This window comes from Desmodus rotundus, chromosome 12 (assembly GCF_022682495.2).
Source record: "Desmodus rotundus isolate HL8 chromosome 12, HLdesRot8A.1, whole genome shotgun sequence".
Classification (NCBI taxonomy): domain Eukaryota; kingdom Metazoa; phylum Chordata; class Mammalia; order Chiroptera; family Phyllostomidae; genus Desmodus; species Desmodus rotundus.
Window position 1 is genome coordinate 19,641,052 of NC_071398.1, and position 18,085 is coordinate 19,659,136.

At 55.6% G+C, this 18,085-nt stretch overlaps 1 protein-coding gene across 2 annotated transcripts; it reads right to left on the reverse strand.

Moving 5' to 3' along the window:
- Positions 1-158: 158 nt before the first annotated feature.
- FCSK (fucose kinase) lies at positions 159-17,875 on the reverse strand. Of its 2 annotated transcripts, XM_024556093.4 has the most exons (24): positions 17,180-17,871; positions 13,354-13,458; positions 12,822-12,973; positions 12,641-12,691; positions 11,778-11,903; positions 11,394-11,466; positions 10,871-10,968; positions 10,411-10,491; positions 9,755-9,874; positions 9,407-9,578; positions 8,879-8,991; positions 7,925-8,026; positions 7,634-7,804; positions 7,087-7,151; positions 6,346-6,716; positions 5,450-5,660; positions 5,104-5,270; positions 4,794-5,015; positions 4,286-4,429; positions 4,007-4,126; positions 1,971-2,158; positions 1,784-1,883; positions 1,082-1,305; positions 159-934 (listed from the first exon to the last, which is right to left on the reverse strand). In XM_024556093.4, exons 1-24 carry the CDS (start codon positions 17,460-17,462, stop codon positions 848-850), a joined length of 3,546 nt encoding a protein of 1,181 aa, XP_024411861.3. In that variant the 5' UTR covers positions 17,463-17,871; the 3' UTR covers positions 159-847. The 2 variants fall into 2 exon arrangements, with proteins under 2 accessions (XP_024411861.3, XP_053770737.1); XM_053914762.2 differs by lacking the exon at positions 159-934 and having other exon boundaries at positions 1,144-1,337; positions 17,180-17,875.
- Between the last annotated feature and the right edge of the window lie 210 nt (positions 17,876-18,085).

Sequence of the window (18,085 nt, forward strand, 5' to 3'; positions counted from 1 at the left end):
GACCCACTTGATAGATTGTGACTCATCCGATCCTGGAGCCTACCCCGCTCTTGGGTCCTCAGCACCAGAAGCTGCATCATCCCCAGGGCAGTTTCCCACAGTACCAGGGAGGTGAGAATTCCTCCTGGGAGAAACAGAACGGCTTTATGAGGACAACCTTGAAGGGCAGATTGAATTTATTCCAAGGTCGTGGTCCTGAAAACCTATTGCCCACAGGCTCTGGGTCCCCAGGCACAGTCCACATTACTGGGTAAGGTCTGAGTTGTCAGTGACTGGCTGTAGACTGCACTGGCTCGCTACCACAGGCATGGGTATGGACGGACCCCACCCCTACTTTCACTCCCCAATGTAGTCAGCCTGGGAGGTTACCTAGGAAGTCTCTGCTCAGGCAAAAGCTGGCCTCCAAGGAAGGACACAGGAAATGCCTCAAAAGGGTCAACCTTACCAAGGCACCCAGCCATCTGCTCTTAGCAGATGCTCTTAGCAGGCTGTCATCCCCTTCTTCCAGGGCCCTCATGGAGAGTGAAACGGTCAAGACCCCAGCTGGGCCATGGGATTTGTAAAGGCCACAAGGGACATTGAGCTTAGGACCTTCTGTCCAGATGGGGCAGAAGCCAAGCCTAGCCCACTGTCAACCAGGAGGTTACAGTCCTGTTCCCAAGTGGAGTCTCCTTTGCACCAGGCTTCAGAGGGGGCTGGGCCCAAACTCAGGTCAGCTTCCTTTGGGAGCAGATTCATAAAGAGGTGGGTGGGAAGTAGGAGGCTGAGTGCTCTGAAGAGGGTGGGCAGAGGCTGCTGTAGCTCCAAATTTTCTCTTGCAGAGGGACAGGCCTCATGGGAAGGGGTATTAGGTTGAGGTCTCACTCCCCAACAGCTGCAGGCTCAGGCCCTGGGTGTCCACTTCTACCAGGTGGATGCTGTAGTTCCCGAGGCCCTGGGAGCAAAGGACAAGAGGTGTTTAGAGGGGTCTGGGCAAATCTTTGGCCTTCCAGAGGCTGCAGCTGAAGCCCCTGGTTAGCCAGTAGGCCACGGTGAAGGCTCTTGCCCCTCACCGACTCCCATACCCAATACCATCAGGTACCTCAGTCTTGGCCAGCACAGCCTCCAAAGCCTCCTTTTGCCTTGGCTCCTTAGTCAACAGGTAGAGAAAGCCCCCGCCACCTGCCCCGGCCAGGCTCTGGCCATGCACGTGGGGAGCCAGGACATCCATCATTCGCCGCACAACCAGGGGCTCACAGCCTGGAGCCATGAGCTTCTTCTGCTCCCAGTACAAGGTCAGGCACTGGCCCAGCAGAGGCAGGTTTCCTGGGGTTGGGGCAGAGAGGGGAGTGGCGGGCCTGAGCCAGGACATTCGGTCAGTGCCCGTTTGTTGACGACAAAGTGCCAAGAGGTACTGCTTAACGGGGGGCTGGAAACAGGAGTAATGAAGACCACCTCACAGGGTTGTCTGAGGGCTAATGTGCACAGATCAGCTGACATGGTGCCCAGCAGTGTCCAGTAAACTGCGGCCACTCACTTGGAACCGCTTAGCTCTGACTATGGGGCCAAACCTCTTCCTGCTTCTTGATTGTTAGGGCTCGAGGCTTTCTCCTTGATGCAAATATTGCCCTGAGATAGGGTTCCCATTTAAGTGAGACACTAGGGAAGACAGATAGTAGGCTTCTGCCTCTGGGGGCCTAACACCTAGGGCCTGGGCCAAGCCTGCAAAGCCCCCTGGCCTCAGACCCATGGGCGACAAGGCAGTCACCCCTGGTGCCCTCCCCTCAGGGAAGGAGCGCCTCACCTTGGTGGAAGGCTTCCATGCACTCCTCTGTGTGCCTCACTAGGCTGTGAGCATTCTGCACGACAGCGGGCAGCCGGGCATACCAGCTCCTCAGCACATCCTGCAGATGGGGCAGTAGGGGTGCGATGAGGGTCTGGGCCCTGCCGAGCCTTCTGCCTCCCTTCCTCCTTCTGGGGTTGGGGCTCACCTGCAGCAGGTTGCGAGCCAGGCGGGTCTTGCCAGTGTACACCAGGAGCAAGTGGTCATTGAGCGTCTGGACAAAGCCCTCAGGCACAGTGATCTCTTCCACCTCAACCTTCAGTGGCAGCTGAGCCCGGGAGCGCCCCACCTTGATACCAGGCATTAGGCCACCCACTTGGTCCTGCCAGCCACCTCCTGTGAGCCCAGGGTCCATCACTGTTGGAGCCTATCTGACCCAACTTCCTTCTCTCAGCCCAGGCTCCTGGCCTCCTGCGTCCCTGGCAGGGGCCACTGTGGAAAGATAGCTTCCCCCAACTCCATCTGGGCCAAGTGAGCTGCCTCAACTTCTGTCCCCATCCTTGGGAACAGGATGAGTGTCCTTGGGAACAGGAGTGCAGCAAGAGAAAGGGTTTCATTCCAGAACCAAGCTTGGGGTGCACAAGGCCAAGTTATATTGCAGACCTCATACGTAGTTGGAGCTGAGGTAAACCACATTGAAGGGTAAGACCTTGCACTCACCTCTCCCCAAGAAGAGGTGATAGAGGACTTTTCCTGCAACCTAACTGACCCCTGCACCCTATCATTTCCGGAAATAAGCTTTCAGCCTCGCTTTCCAAATGAAAGAGCTCGTTCATATCTTGCTTTAGTAATGAAAGGTATGGATCTCTTTTTCTCTTGCAGTTCTGTAAAAAATAAAGCTTGAGATCATTCTGGGACAGACCCTTAATGTTTGGTGGAGGGCCTACAAGCGTTTAAAGCAGGGGTGTCAAACTCATTTTCACCAGGGGCCACATCAGCCTCACAGTTGCCTTCAAAGGGCTGAATGTAATTCTAGGACTGTACAAATGTAACTACTCCTTAACGAGTGGCAAGGAGCTTGGCACTGCCACTGGGTAGAAACAAGGTGCCAGGCCGGATAAAACAAGGTGGAGGGCTGGATTTGGCCCATGGGCCTTGTGTTTGCCACCTGTGGTTTAAAGTATATATAAAATGCAAATGGCAGGAGGCATCTGGAACTTTACAGCCAAAACATGGTGTTTAACAGCAGGCCCCAAATGTCAGCTCCCGCATTGCACCCCTCTCCTTCAAAGCACCAAGCGCAGCTTGTCATTCTACATTCATTTCAGTGGTTATTGACTACTGTCTGTCCCCAATAGACCATATTACTTTTGAGAGCAAGGGCCCTGTTTTCGCTCATTTTATCCCCAGCGCCCAACACTGAGAGGATACTCAATAGCTGTCTGTTGACCGAATGAAGGATTTGAAGGGCACATCTCAGAAGAAAAGTGGAAAGGCCCCCTATCTGCCCCTCTTGCTGGTAACTACCTACTAAGGGGTGTGAGTCGCTACAGTGAAAGGAGGAGAGGTAGACTGCAAAGTGACCCGAAAAGAGCACAGTCAGCACCTGCGCATCTTTGTGACAGTTTCCTGCCCAGAATCACAATGGGGATGAAGCCTGGCATCATGGGGTGAACACAACATCCTAAGGTCAGGCCAGGCAGAACTGGCTGCTCCCCGTTGTACATGGAGTCCAAGGGGCCATGGTGACGAGAGGAAGGAAAAGCCTGGTGCTAGTAACACTCCCCTGTGAGCACAGCCATGTTCTGGGCCCGTGGTGCCCACCATGTAGCCGGCGGGAAGGGGAGGTGGGCACAAATGACCATAGCCCAAGGAAGGGGCAAGTTGGCTGGAAAGGCAGGCTGAAGATCCTGTCCCCTACTCCAGACTCCAGTTCTCCCCAGCTCTACCCTAAGGGACAGCCCTGGATGGCAACAAAGTCATGAGGAATAAACATGTAAACATAGGTACCTAACACATGGAAAGTACAGCACACAATCTGACACTTAGTAGGTGCTGCTAAAATGTTAGCTCCTTTGAGGTAGAAATATTTCAAGTTGAAAACCACCAGAAAAGGTCATAGTAAGGAAGCTCTGAGCACCTGAAGGGGCAGCACAGTTACGTGGCTGTCTGCAAGCCCAAGGAGCCCTGGGAAGCGCTTGGGAGAGTACTGTGACCGCCGTCCCCCCAGGGCCAGTCCCATACCTGTGGTGAGCATCTGCTCCAGGTGCAGCACTGCGTGGATCAGAGCCTCCGTGCTCACCATCTGGCCTGCCGCCCGCTGCAAGGCGGCCAGGGCAGTGCCCGCCAAGATACTGCTGGTGCCTGCACCGCAGGGAGGAGGGGGTCAGGCATGAAACAGCCCTACCCAGCCCAGCCCTGCCCCACCCATGCCCTCTGGAGCAGAGACAGCAAGGAGGATGCAAGGCGAGGCTGGAGGGCGGGCGTGGAGTGGTTGGCAGCAGGGATACAGGGCCCACTCACCAAGGCCAGAGCCGTGGGGCAGCTCAGACCAGGTATGCAGCTCGAAGCCACCCCCAAATGTGCTCAGTAACTGCTCCCTCAGCGAGAGCTTGGAGTGGACGTGCACGATCCCAGCACAGATAAAGGCTGCCTTCAGCAGGGCCCCTGCAGAAGGATCAGCACCCGGCAATGAATTTGGTCTCCGAAGACAGAAGGAAACATACCACCTCACCTCCACTACTTCCCAGCCCAGCATGGGGCTCATCTGGGGGACAAAAGCCCAGTAGTAGTGTGGGCCCCACCCCCAGGCCAAAAAAGACCTCCGGGCTCCCCAACATGGGCAAATGTACCAGCCCTACCCCCTGCACCTGCATGCTCCTGGGCAAGGAGACCTTGGGGCTTCTCAACCAGACTGACTGTAACCCTCAGGCCAGGCCCCCATGGCCAGTAGGATCTCCAGGGTTCTGCCCCTACCTCCCAGCTAGCTATGTGTGCCATCCCTACTGGCAGATGTCCTGGGTGCCCTGACCTGGAGCATGGGGCTGGCAGTAGTCCTGCAGGTCCTCCAGGCTCCGGCACACGATCTTCATGGCCATCTCACCCTGCCGAGGCCCCGCTGCCAGCCACAGCTCGGGCTCCGAGATGCGGCAAGCCCTGGCCCCAATGGGCCGGCGGCCATCCACCCGCACAGCCAGGCCCAGCACTGCCCCACCAAGCTCATAGGCGAGGGGTGGTGTGTCGCTCCATCCTCCTGCAGCAGTTGACAAGCCCCAGCTGGTCATAGGGGCTAAGAGCCCAGCTCTGGGCTGGCTACCCTCACCCCTCTCCAAGGGGCTCACCAGAGAAATCCACACGAGCCGGGCACTCAGCCACCACCCACTTCCCAGGTGCCGGCAGCTCCACCGGCTGTGTGGAGACAAAGTGCTGGGCTGACATCACAGCTTGGCGGATCAGGATCTGCTGGGCCCCCTCGTAGTGGCGAGCAGCTCGCACTAGCAAGGCTGGTCTGCCCAGAGGGAAAGAAGGGGTGTTGGCAGGGAGCCCCAGGCTGGAGGCAGACTGCCTGGGTTTGGGGACCTGCCTACCCTGGGTGACCCGAGGTCATCCCATCCCACCTCTCCCTGGGTTTCCACCTACGAGGATGACCACAGGCTTCTCCAGGAGTCTGGCATCATTACCACCCACCTGCTCAGCCACTTGTCCCGCTCCTGGGCGAGTGCCTTCACACCCCCAGCCAGGTCTCCACACTCCAGGTACGAGAGGGGCCGAATCCACTCGGGATTGGCAGCCGGCCCACTCCGTAAGCCGCCTTGTCCTTCTGCCATGCAGCCCAGTACATCTGCCACACAGGCCAGTGCCCGGGCCGCCACGCCTGGGTCTCCTGCGCCAGCTGCAACTGAGGGACCAGAAGCCAAGGGTGGTTGGGCATGGGGCCTGCCCCCAATGCCCTGTTCCCCAAGAGGCTATGCAACAGTCCCCAGACACTCCAGATCCCTCACACGCCTTCACTTTTGCCCAAGATGCATCCTTACCTGCTAATGCACGCCCCACTTCTCTGCTCATCCTGCAGCCCCAGCACAGCCCAGCTGTGCCTCTTCACCCCCACCCAGGATGCCCAGAGTGGTTAAGATCTCAGACTCAGGGGTCAGACCACCTGGGTTCAGTCTGAGTCCTACGCCCAACTAGCTGTGTGGCTGTAGGAGAACAACTTCCATAGGGATCATTTTCCACAGTCACTGGGACCATTAATGAGGTGCTGCCTGAGCCCCAGCTGGTGTGCCTGAGCCCTCAGGTGGAGCTGGCCACATCCCCGCGGGGTTCTGGCACCTGGGGCTCTGGCACCTACGTCTCGGCACCCAGTACTGCTGGTGCGCATAGGACTCAGAGGCTCAGGACCAGGCCTGCCTTTCACCCAAAACTCCCCACTGATAATGATGAAGCTTCCCAGAAACCTAAAAGCAAACTCCACTGTGTCTCTTCCGTGCCTTGAAGTCTCATGGCTCCCTAGCACCCTCAGGTCATCAATTCAGAGCAGGTGATGCTAGGTCTGACTTCCCAGCACAGAGATCCAGAATACTCACCCTGGTCCAGCGTGGCCAGCAGGGGCCCAGGACAGCCCTCACGGACAGCAGCCCAGATTAGCGGGCGCAGGCTGACATCCTGCTGGGCCTCTAGCACGTTGCGTGCCTTATGCAGGGCCTGGCGGAAGAACAGGTCCCGGCGGGAGGCCAGTGTGGCAGCCCGGTCCAGACACGGCTGCAGCTGCTCCCAGGACAGACGCCAGGAGGCCCTCCAGGCCCACAGGGCCTCACCCCCATCCTCCTGGGGGTCTAGCATCCACAGCAGGTCCCGGGGCCCCAGGGCCCTTGAGGGGTGGAGCACAGGAAAAAGGCGGGCACTGGGAAGGCAACGCTCTGTGGGGGGCATGTCTGGGTCCCACAGGTCCCAGTTTCTGGCATGGGGAGAAGGCACATTAGCAGGATGGAAGCACGGCTCCTGCTTCCTTACCAAGCCCTGACCACCTGCAAACTGGGGGCTGGCTAATTCACCAAGGGCAGGAAAAATTCTTCGAGGTGACACAAGCAGGTAGTTTAGGGAGAGAGGAACCACGCTGCCTCCTTGAACAAAATCCCAAAACCTGAGCACAGCCAGGGATTAGAGTTGTCCAGGGGGAAGGTGCTGGGGAGGATCAGGCTGCCCAAAACTACCCCAGTTTCCTGGGCTGCTGGGAGGGTAGGGGCTGCTCTGGGGCAGAGGCAGGGAAGAGCCTTGAAGAAGCAGCCGCCCTGGTTGCCGAGGCCCATGGAGGCCATCCGTCTCACCGAATGCCTGTCTTCTGGAAGAATTCACTCCAGGACATGTTGAGATACGTTCCTGTCCCCTGCCTCTGGGAAAAGAAGAGGAAGCAGTCAGGGCTTCAGAGGCCACAGGAAGGGGCCAGAGACACTTAAGGCCAGAGGGCTGGGGGCTGCTCAAGAGGGGACAGGAGGACAGACTTGCACATACGAGAGCAAGTTCTGAAATATGGTAGCAAGCCCTGGAGCCTCAGCACTCCAGGCCAGGTGCCTGGAACCTGGTGCAGAATCCCAGGCTTAGGCCCAATCCACTATAACTGGCTCCGCCGCCAAGGCTGCTCACCTCCCTCTCTGAACCTGTCTCCGGCCTGTAAAGTACGGTTAAAATTTCCCGCTCAGACTGCCTGCCAGAGCAGATGAGGGGCAGATAAAGACACGGTGATACTTACTGGGTACAGCCTATTCCTCGGGCCAGTGATCAGCAAGCCCTACCATGGACTGGGAGCTGGGCTGGGACCCCAGGACTCCCCAAAGCCTGAAGTTGGGGTGAGGGAGCACAGGGGGTGGCACCTACTTCCCAGCTGTCCAGACAGCCAACTAGGGTGAAGGCACGGACAGGGGTGCCGTGCAGCCGCATGTGGTGCCCCTGCAGGACCAGGTCATGCAGCTCCACTCCATGTAGCGCCTCAGAATGAGCCATGTCCAGGCCACTCAGGAAGCAACCAGTGCCGATATGAATGGGGCCCTGGCAAGAGAGAGGGCAGGCATCCTGAGTGGGCAGCGCAGCTCCAGGCAGCCCCCCAACACACACAGGACCTGGCCCCCACAGTCTTGCCCTCCCTCTGCCCCTGTTCTCAGGCCTTACCCGGAGATGGCAGTGCTGCAAGACACTCCCAGGACCTAGCCGGACAGGGCCCTCCAGCAGACAGCTGATCACGGAGCTCCCAGCCGCCAGGAGCTGCGGCTCCTGTGAAGCCAGGGAGAAGCACGTGAGGGCCCAGGGCTAGGGGCTACCCCAACCCTCCCCCACAGCCAAGGTCCTGGCCCACACCCATCAGGAGCCACATCCCTCTCTACACATGCCCTGGACCCAGCCTCGGCGGCTCCCACCTCGCCCTGTTCACGCTGTTCCCCCACCAGCATGCTCTCCGCCCTCCCTGCAACCCTCTAGAGCAGGGGTGTCGAACTCATTTTCACCGGGGCCACGTCAGCCTTGTGGTTGCCTTCAAAGGGCCAAATGTAATTTCAACTCCTTAACGGTTAAGGAGTAGTTACATTTATACAGTCCAAAAATTATTTCGTCCCTTTGAAGGCAACCGTGAGGCTGATGTGGCCCCCGGTGAAAATGAGTTTGATACCCCTGCTCTAGAGCAAATCTGAACTCAGTAATGGAGGTCCCACCAGATGACAGCTCCCCCAGGAAACCTCTCCCCCCAGTCCAGGAACCCCCACCACTCTGAGGGCCACCTCTGAGCTCTATCTGCCCCCTTCCTTAGCACCTTGGCACTGACCCAGGCCTGTCACCTCAAATGCATGTGTCTCCCCAAGCAGACCCCAAGGAAAGGGTGTAGGGTCTTCTCTAGCTTCTCAATCAGGCAGGCCTGTATGTAGAATCCTGACTTGGCCACTTACTGGCTCTGTGGTCTCAGGCAAGTTACTTAACCTATCTGAGCCTCCACTGCCTCATGTCAGACAGGGATAACACCACCGTATTCATAGTAATCTGTTCCAAGCATGGTCCAGTCCTTTCCTTCCTAGGAGCGCCTGCCCCGCCTGTCCTAAGGCACCTCAGCCGGTCTTACCTCCAGGCAGGTCTTACCTCTACTTGGGAGTGTACAACCTGGGCCCTAGGAGCCCCAGGGAACGTGAGGCTATGCAGGAACTCACTGGCCGAGTTGGTCATGTAGCTGTAGCTGCCGTCAGGGATATATGCTGTAAAGATACAGCTCGGTTCAGGGGATTCCTATGCCTGCAGCTGCTCTGATGCCAGGCCTGCAGGCATCAGGCCTGGGAGGGCAGGCACGGCAATGAACCCATAGTGCCCAATGGGAAAGCTAAAATCCAGAGAGGTTGCGCAACCTGCCCAAAGCCACACAGCTAGAAAATGGAAAGACTGGGACTGGAGCACAGGAATGAGACAAAAGGAAGAGAGTTGCCTCTGCGGGGGGGGGGGGGGGGGGGGGGGCAGGCAATGTCAAGGCTCTGGGTTGGGAGAGGGGAACTGTCTGGTACATGCACCGGGCCTGCCTGGTCCAGGAGCCCGGGGACCAGGAAGGAGGCAGCCTCATTCTGCAGGTCCTCACTCCTGTGGTCTCCCCACCCCAGAGATCTGACAGGCAGCACCCACCCATTGTGAGGGGCTGATCACGAAGCTGCCTCCACAGCTCAGCCCGGGCACCCTGAAGATAGCCTGCGACATCTGCGTCACCTTGCCCCATCTCTGGGGGCCGTCCCACCAGGAAGTTCTCTCTGCTCACGTTCCGGGCCATGCACAGCAGAATGTCGAAAAATAGAGACAGCTGGGACAAGGGTAGGAAGCACAGCTATTAGGGGTTCCTAGGAGAACTGCGGCAGTCCCATCCCTGGAGACGCCGACCCTGAGAGGGGAAGGAGCTAGCCTGAGGTCACACAGCCAGGTTGCCAGTGTCAGGGCCTCTCCCCCAGGCCAGGTCCCACAGCCCCCACCCCCAGTCACCTGGACAGGCCGGGCTCCAGAGTCCAAGCCCATGTAGGTACAGGCGTCCAGGGGCGAACTCACATGGGTGGCAAGGAGGTGCTCAGCAGTCTCCACAGAGAAAAAAACGACCCCGGAGACCTGGAGGAGCCCCCATGAGGATCAGGCCAGGGGACCCTGGGGCCAGGCTTGGGCCTGAGTTGGGAAAGACACACGAAGATGGGCCAGGCCAGGCTGGCTGCCCTACCAGGCAAGGTCCTTCATCTTCTGGGCCAGTCCAGCATCTGGATTCCAGGCCTACCGGAGGGCGAGTCCCCCGAAAAGGCACCTTCTGGAGCCCCCTCCAATCTTAAGGCCTCCTCTAAAACCCAGTTCTCCATCATCCCCGTGGGCTGGTCCCTAAACCCTTAACCACCACTCTTATCCTTGTCCTTCATTCTAGAACGATCCCCAAGTCGGGTTCCAGACTGCCTCCCAACTGCATTCCTGCACTTGCTCACGTTCTGGTTCTAGCTCTTCCAGCTCAGGACAAGACCCTTTCCTCAGATTCTGCCTCCACCTGGTCCTGCACCACAGATTCCGGTTCCATCCTGCCCTGGAGTCTTCTAGAAGGAACGGGGCTCTGCCCTGAACAGGAAGGCAAACCGTCTCTTTCCCTGGGGCCCCCAAAGCCATACCAGCGGCACCTGCCCATCAGGCCTGGCGCAACGTTGTATCTCCGCCTCGGTGCCCTGATAGTAAATGTCCAAAACGAAGCCCTGTGTCGGGGGAGAAAACAGTCAGGGAAGGGAGCAGGGGACGATCAGGAACGGAGACACAGCAAGGGCGTTCTCAAATGAAAGCCCAGGATGCACGTGTGACAGGTGCCCACACACTCCCAGGGAGCCTGTCCCACCCCGACAGCAGAAGGCTTTGCATGTCTTCACAGCCGCAGCCCGAGCTCAGAGTCTGGCACAGGGCCATGTGTAATTCAAGTTTGGCAAAAGACTAAGTGAGCACAAGCATTGTTGCCACGGAGGAAACTCCTCCAAATCCAGACTACCAGAAAGTCCAGGGCAAGAGGCTGCCCAGAGCACAGGGCCTGGAGGCCACGCCAGGCCGGCTCAGCTGCCCACTCCCCTGCCCCAGGGGCACTACCTGGGGGTCAGTGAGGTAGACACCATGGTTCCGGGCATAGGCCGTGCTCCCTGGAAAGGCGATCACTCTGGCTCCCCGGAAGCCATCCCAGCTGATCCCTGTGGGTGGGGCAGTCAGGAGGCTTCCTGGAGCCTGAGCCCAAGGCAGGGAGTCCCTAGCCAGAGAGTCCCTAGCCAGATAAAAACAAGAGCTCACGGGAGGGGCATCTGGGCACCTCTAAAAGGCAAATATGGTTTCCAAGCCACGTAGACATTCCTCTGGGAGAATGACAATGCCTCCTGTACCAAAGGTCTACCCCAGCCCTGTGGGGCAAAAGGGGCAGGACTGGTGTCTCCATTCTCAGTGTGGGAGACTGAGGCCCGCAGGGGAAGCCCTGCCTCCAGGTCTGGAGTTCACCCTCCACACCCTAGAGCTTCCCTTCTGAACATGGCAGTGGGCCAGGCCCAGAAATGGTGACCCAGGAAAAGCACAGCCCTCCTCCAGCTATGGCCAGGGAGGTGGTCCCAAGTCTTCTTAGGCTCACCTGGGTTGGGAGGAACAGACAGCAGCATGTCTGTGCTGCAGACCCACACACCTGGTGGGGAGCCTGGGCCCAGCTGTGGGAGAGAGAGTGCACCTGGTGGCCGAGCCCAGCCCTTCCTCTGCTGCCACACAGCCCAGCCTCAAGAGCCTATCCCCGTGCCCTAGGGAGACTCTGGCTGCTGAGGTAACAGGGGTCTCCCCAGACCCTCCTGCCCACCTCCCGGGGCCACACCTCCCCCCAGTTTTGCCAACACTAATTTCCTAAAGCTCTAAGTCTAGGCAAACCCCAAAGCTGTTCTTCCTGGCATCCCGTCTGACCCAGGACGGACTATAGTTGGCAGTGCTGTGAGCGAGGGACAAGGCCCCAAGGCACTGCTGGCCTCACCTGATAGCTCATGATGTCTAGCAAGTGGTCCAGGTTGCAGACCACAGCCTCCACGGGGGCCTGGGGGTTCTCCACAGGGAGGCAGCTGAAGGCCCGGCCACAGTCATCAAAGGGGAAGTCTCGGCCCTCGGGGGGAAGCAGGGACAGGTGAAAGAGTCCTTGGGACAGAGAGCCTGGGGACACCCCGTGGGCTGTGCAAGGCTGGAAGTCATCAAGCTAGAGGACTTTTAAAAAGTGTTTCCTTGTGTAATTTTTTTCAATTACATGATTATAGTAAATAGTTAGAAAATGCAGAGATGCAAAAAGAACAATAATCCCTCAGGAATAATAACCATTCCCCTTATTCTAAGGTGTATCCTTTTAGATTTGTATTCATATATTCTTTAATATTTTTTTTTACAAAAATTAGATTCTGAAAAGGTAGAGACAATGGAAGGTAACCATGCCCACATAAAACTGGGGAAATAAAACTGGGAACTATATAAAGCCAGGCCCCGTCTTAAGCATTTAATGGAGCATCTCAGCATATCCACAGGGAGCAGGCACTGGGTGTTTACAGGTGCGGAAACCGAGGCCTAGAAAGGGCCAGGCAACTTGTCCAAGTCACAGAGCTGCTAAGTCTCTTTCCGGGCAATACACAGAATTAGATGGGCCTATTAATCGCTTCCTGATATTCCGCCAGGAGGATATGCTGTTTATATTTAGCCAGTTCCCTATTTTTGGACAGCGGGATCAATTCTGATTCTGATTCTCCTGGATCTGCCCAATGAACACCTTGCAAACAAGCCCCGTAAGTGCTGCCCAGCCCCGAGGATCGATGGTGCCGGCCTTCTATACGGCACCTTGCCCAGCGTTTTACTAACTGTGTGCAGGATGAGGATCCAGGCCAAGTGCAGAACATCAGATGTGACCACCTGTCAAGAGTGGAAAAGCCCTGTTGACAGAGGCCTGGGCAGAAGGCACCCAAGGATGGCACCCTCTTGCCTGGGGAGAGACTCCAACACAAATCCACTCAGGTACCAAAGGAACAGCATGAGCACTCACAGTGAAGCCTGCCCGGGCACTCAGGTGCTCAGCAGCCACCAGCAGGGCATTGAGGGTGGCTCCTCCACTGCCCACACGAGTCTCGGGGTCCTCCACGGCCAGTACCAATGTCCCGGCAGGGATCTGCTCTCGTTTCTGGCGCACCTCCAGCTCTGTGGTCAGAACATCGCTGGGACCTGCCCCCAGCCTCCCAGCCTCCCAGCCCTGGTCCCAAGCACCTAAAGCCAACCTACTGATCATTATTATTTTATCTTCTTTGACTCAGTAGCTTTTCATGTAGTAGTTCATTAGAGCTTTACCGAACTCTGTGAGGTAAATATTATTCCCATTTTACAATTAAACAATTATTCCCATTTTACAGATGAGAAAACCAAGTCTCAATGAAGTGACATGATGTGTCTGTATACTAAGGGTCACAAGGCTAGGAAGAAGCATCATCTGGGTTTGAACCCAGGACTGCCCGACTCCTGCAGCTATAGGGGTGTGGTGGGAGCTCGACATTAGGGCTGAGTGGGGAGGGAGGATCCCCTACCTCTCTGGAAGACCTCGACGCTGTCCTCGTATTGGCATGTAAGGATGATAACCGTCCAATCAACACCTTTGGGCTGCTCCATTCTGGACAAAATTGAGGGGCTTCCTGAGGCAGAGATAGGGCTGTACATGAATTGTCATACCCTAAAATTGATTTTTTGGTATATAGTTTTATGAAATTTAACACATGCATAGATTCTTGTGGTCACCACCATCTGCACCCCAAAAAACTCCTATATGCTACCCCTTTACAGTCACGCCTTCCTGCATCCCTCACCCCTGACAACCACTGATCAGCTCCCCTCAGCTCGAGTAGGACTGTAATCTTCTGAGATTGGCTTCTTTCACGCAACATAATGCCTCTAAGATTCATCCAAGTTGGCTGTGCATATCAGTAGTTCTTTCTTTTCTCTTTCTTTCCTTCTTTTCTTTTTCTTTCTTTTTTTTTTTTTTTTTGCCAAGCAGTATTCCATTGCATGGACCTTCCACAGTCTGTTTCTCCAACCACGCCCTGACGGACACTGGGCTGTTTCTAGGCCTTTACAGCCAAGAACAGAGCTGCTGTAAACATCACGTGCAAATGCAGTGCGAACAGAAGACTTCATCTCTCCAGGTGGGTACCTCGCTGTGGGAAGCTATACATGTGGTAAGTATATCTTTGACTTTCTCGTTCTGGGTGCATGTGATTTCCTCCAGAGAGGAAGTAAAATGAGCAGGGTGGGGTAGTCAGTGGGTCCCACCTTAAAGGGGCTGCCCTTTCTGTACCACCAGCCCCTTATCACTCAGTCATTGGCTGTGATCTGGGAGAAGGGAAGGCCTAACCTCCCAGGCTGGTGAGGCTGAAGGGAATTCCCTGGAGAATGGGGCAGCTGTGGGAGGGGTGTACCAGCCTGTTCAAGGGATCCAGCCAGGGTGCCAACAGCACCCACTCCGGGGACCTCAGAGGGGATCTCCCCTCCCCAAGGCTCCAAGCCTGAAAGAGGCTGCAGCCCCACCTGCCAGTCACCTTTCTCCAGGGCATTCTGAGCAAGTGAGGGGAAGAGGAGGCCAAAGCAATGGCTGTACCCCTTCCTGTCTTCCCCAACACTTCTCTCCTGCCAGATGGAAAACCAATCTGACTCCAGAGCGTCCCCGCCCAACACCTCTGCAGGCAAGTCCCCGGGAGTGCCCTGACATCTACCTCTGGCAAAGTCCCAGCTGCTGTCCTGCAAAGTGGCCCACCCCCACCTCTTCCCTCTAGCCCCCAAAGCTCAGTGTCAGAGAGATGGTGGAGCTGGCTGCCTGCCTTCGTAGAGGTGCCCAGAATACACGTCTTGTCCATGCGCCAGCCAAAGCCATCAGGAAACCTGAACCACAGCAAGTTTCTTCCTAGGCCAGACTCCTCTGCCACTGATCCTGTGGTTAAGGTTGACAGGCACCACCACTTAGCAACACCCACGCTACCACGAGCTTTCAGGGAAAGCCTCCACCACTAACAGAAACTGCTCTGTTCCCTGCTCAGCCCAGGAGGGAAATCCAGAGGGGAAATCTGAGCTAGAGATCTTGGTCAGACACCTGAGGGCAAAGGCATTCCCCAGGATGCCCAGAGGGCCTTCCCAGTAAAGAGGCAGAGAGGGAGTCCAGCCTGGCCACCACCTTACTGTGTGACCTTTGGCACCCCTAACCCTCTCGGGCCTCCTGAGCCAGGAAGTACAATTGACCCATGCTCCCAGCTTGTTCACAGCGAGGCCGAGTTTCCCACCAAATGCTCTCCACCAATGACTCAGCACAGCAGGAACACGAAGACAGAGCCATTCCAGCAATGCCTGGGGATCCTCTGCCAGGCAATCTTAGCTCCAGGACTCCCCACGCACCCAACAGAAACCATCTCACAACCTCACTGCAGTGTGAGACCCTCCCTACCCATCCCTCCCTCCTTGTGGCATTCCTTCCCAGGGAGCAAGCAGACTGCCAATTTTCTCTGTTTCCTCCAGCTCCTTCCTCTTTTTCCCTCTCCCAATAAATCTAATCCTATCTTGGTCTCAGCTTCTCCAAGAACCTGAACCAACACGGGGAGTATAATATTATCCCCCTTTGGCACCTTCAAAGGAAAAATCACCGTACGAACCTCTAAGTTAATGTGTAAGAACTACTATCTTTACCCTAAAGAATACATGATGAAGAAACTGAGGCACAGCCCTGGCCAGGTGGCTCAGTTGGTTGGAACCACATCCCACACACCAAAAGGTTGCAGGTTAGATTCCCTATCAGGGCACATACCTAGGTCGTGGGTTCGATCCCCAGTTGGCATGCATATGGGAGGCAACCGATCAATCTTTCTTCTCTCATATCAATGTTTCTTTCTCTCCCTCTCTCTTTCTCTTTCCCTCTCTCCCTCCCCCCGCTTCTTCTGTCTAAAATCAATAAACATATCCTTGGGTGAGAATTTTTTTAGTTTTTTTTTAGATGAAACTGAGGCACAGAGATTAAGTCACATGTCCAAGGTCACACAGCTAGCAAGAAGCAGAGCCAAATCTGAACCCAGACACTTTTGTTCCAGAGTCCATTCTTTTAACTACTACTCTGAACCTACTGCGTAGGACTGAAAAAAAGAAAGAAAGGAGTAAATATATGTAAAGGGCTCCATACAGGTGGCAATGAAGTGGGATGACATTAATAATAACAACCATATCTACCTATGAAAATTTGTTTCGGGCGGTATCCCTTCTCCTTTACCAATCTGTCCACTCTGCCACCTTACCTGCAGTAAGTGGCCTGGTGTTGCTGTTTTCAGGGGACCCCTTGCCGAAATCTTCATATAGGCTCAAAGCTTTCTGGCTCAACACATGGCCATCAATCAGAACACATTTTCTGTTCATATCTTCTACCCACACATTTAACGCATTTTCCATCTTAACTAAGCACTTATCACTCCTCATGCACCGTGGCTGTAACTTTTGCAGTTTAAAGTGCAACAGCAAAACTAGCACGGATTTTTTTTTCCTTTTTCACAATTTCACTGATAGATTTGTTCTTATCCTAGATGTTAGCAGCCTCAGCATATGATTTTTTTCTTTCCTTATGAAATCCAGAACTTTCATCTTCTCATTTCAAGGAAGCACTTCACGGCTGGCTACTCTTTGCCATATCTGAATCCCCAGCGTCACTACTCTTGCGTTTTGGGGCCAATATCAAGTACAATAAACACTACTTGAACTGAGATACCTGACAGTGGATCTGATAACCGAGGAGGCTACTAAGTGACGAATCAAGTGACAGCCTGGATAGGTGGGACAAAAGGGTGATTACGCCCCAGGCAGGAGGGAGCAGGTCCGGGGAGATTTCATCAGTCTACTCAGAACCTCAAACAATTTTAAAACACGCATTGTTTATTTCTGAAATTTCCATTTAATATATCAGATTGAAGACCTCAAGTAATTGAAACCGCGGGAAGGAAAACCGCGGATAAAGGTGGGGCATCTAGTGTAATTGAGATTTGTGCGTAGTGACAAGACCCCCGTGGGCACCCTGGGGCAGGAAAATCGGCCTCAAAGCAAAATCGTCAGCGCCGGTATTCAGCGCCCCACCTGCCTGTCGGGTGAGGAGCCCGTGGAGCCCGTGTTCCCTGCCTGTCCCCAGCGCTCCCGGGTTCCGAACTCCCACTGAAAAACCCAGGCAAGAGGGTAGCAGGACCGGCGACTCCCCCTTCCTCCTACAGCCGCTGGGCGCCCAAGGGCTCCAACAGAGTCCTCGGAAACTGCCTCGGTCCTGCCCCCGGGAGAGGACGGGACAGGAAATGCCGACCAGGTACGGAGGACAGGAAAGCGAAGACGCGCGGGCCCACGTACCTGCCGCCGCCCGCGCCGGGCTCCGCGGGCGCTGGAATGCGGCGCTGCGCGGCCCGCTACGGCGCACCCTGGGAAATGTAGTTTCTCCCCTCCGCCTGCCCTGGCGTGTCCTCTCGGGAGAAGACAGCTCCCCGCTGTAGCGTGGGCGGACGGATGCAGTCAGGACGGCGCTTTCTGAAAGAGCGGTCAGTCTCCAGATCGCGAAAGCAGGTGAAGCGGGAAGGAGACTCCATTGGCCAGCAAAACTACAACTCCCAGAGGCACCGATGCGTCTTAAAGACATAAGCTTGTTTTCTGGGACTCCAGCTTGCTGGGTTTGGGTTTAACCGCCCTGCCGGGATCTGAAGCAGTTGCTTTAATCCGGAGGAAAAAAATCCTGGGAGGGAGGTGGGGAAGGGAGAATCCTAGGTGTTGCCGGAAAGTAAGCGGCTACGGTTGGATTAGCAGATAGTACTGTTTTCGGGGTTTTCAGCACAGGGATCCTTCCGGAAGAAACTTTCGAACTCTGCAATGGAAAGAGGATTTACGGAGCTTTTTGATAAGTTTTGAACGGCAGCATTGTTTGCAATAGCAGGAAATTGGAAACACTCTTTAGGGTACTGGAGAAACAAACTAGGCACATCCATGTAATGGAATACTGTGCAGCAGTTAGAACCAGGTAGAACTTTATGTACAATAGGAAACGGTGTTCAAGACATTTTGTTAAGGGAGAAGAAGCACGCTATAGAACCCCTTGTATGGGAAGCCACTCATGTCAAAAATAATGTACATAGACACATAGTATGTGTAGGAACAGGACTGGAAGGGAACACACCGTGGGGCAGAGACTGCTAGGAATGGGGAGAGGCAAGCAGAACCTAAACTTTATCTGTATGTTACTCTGAGTCTCCCTGTCACCATCTGTAA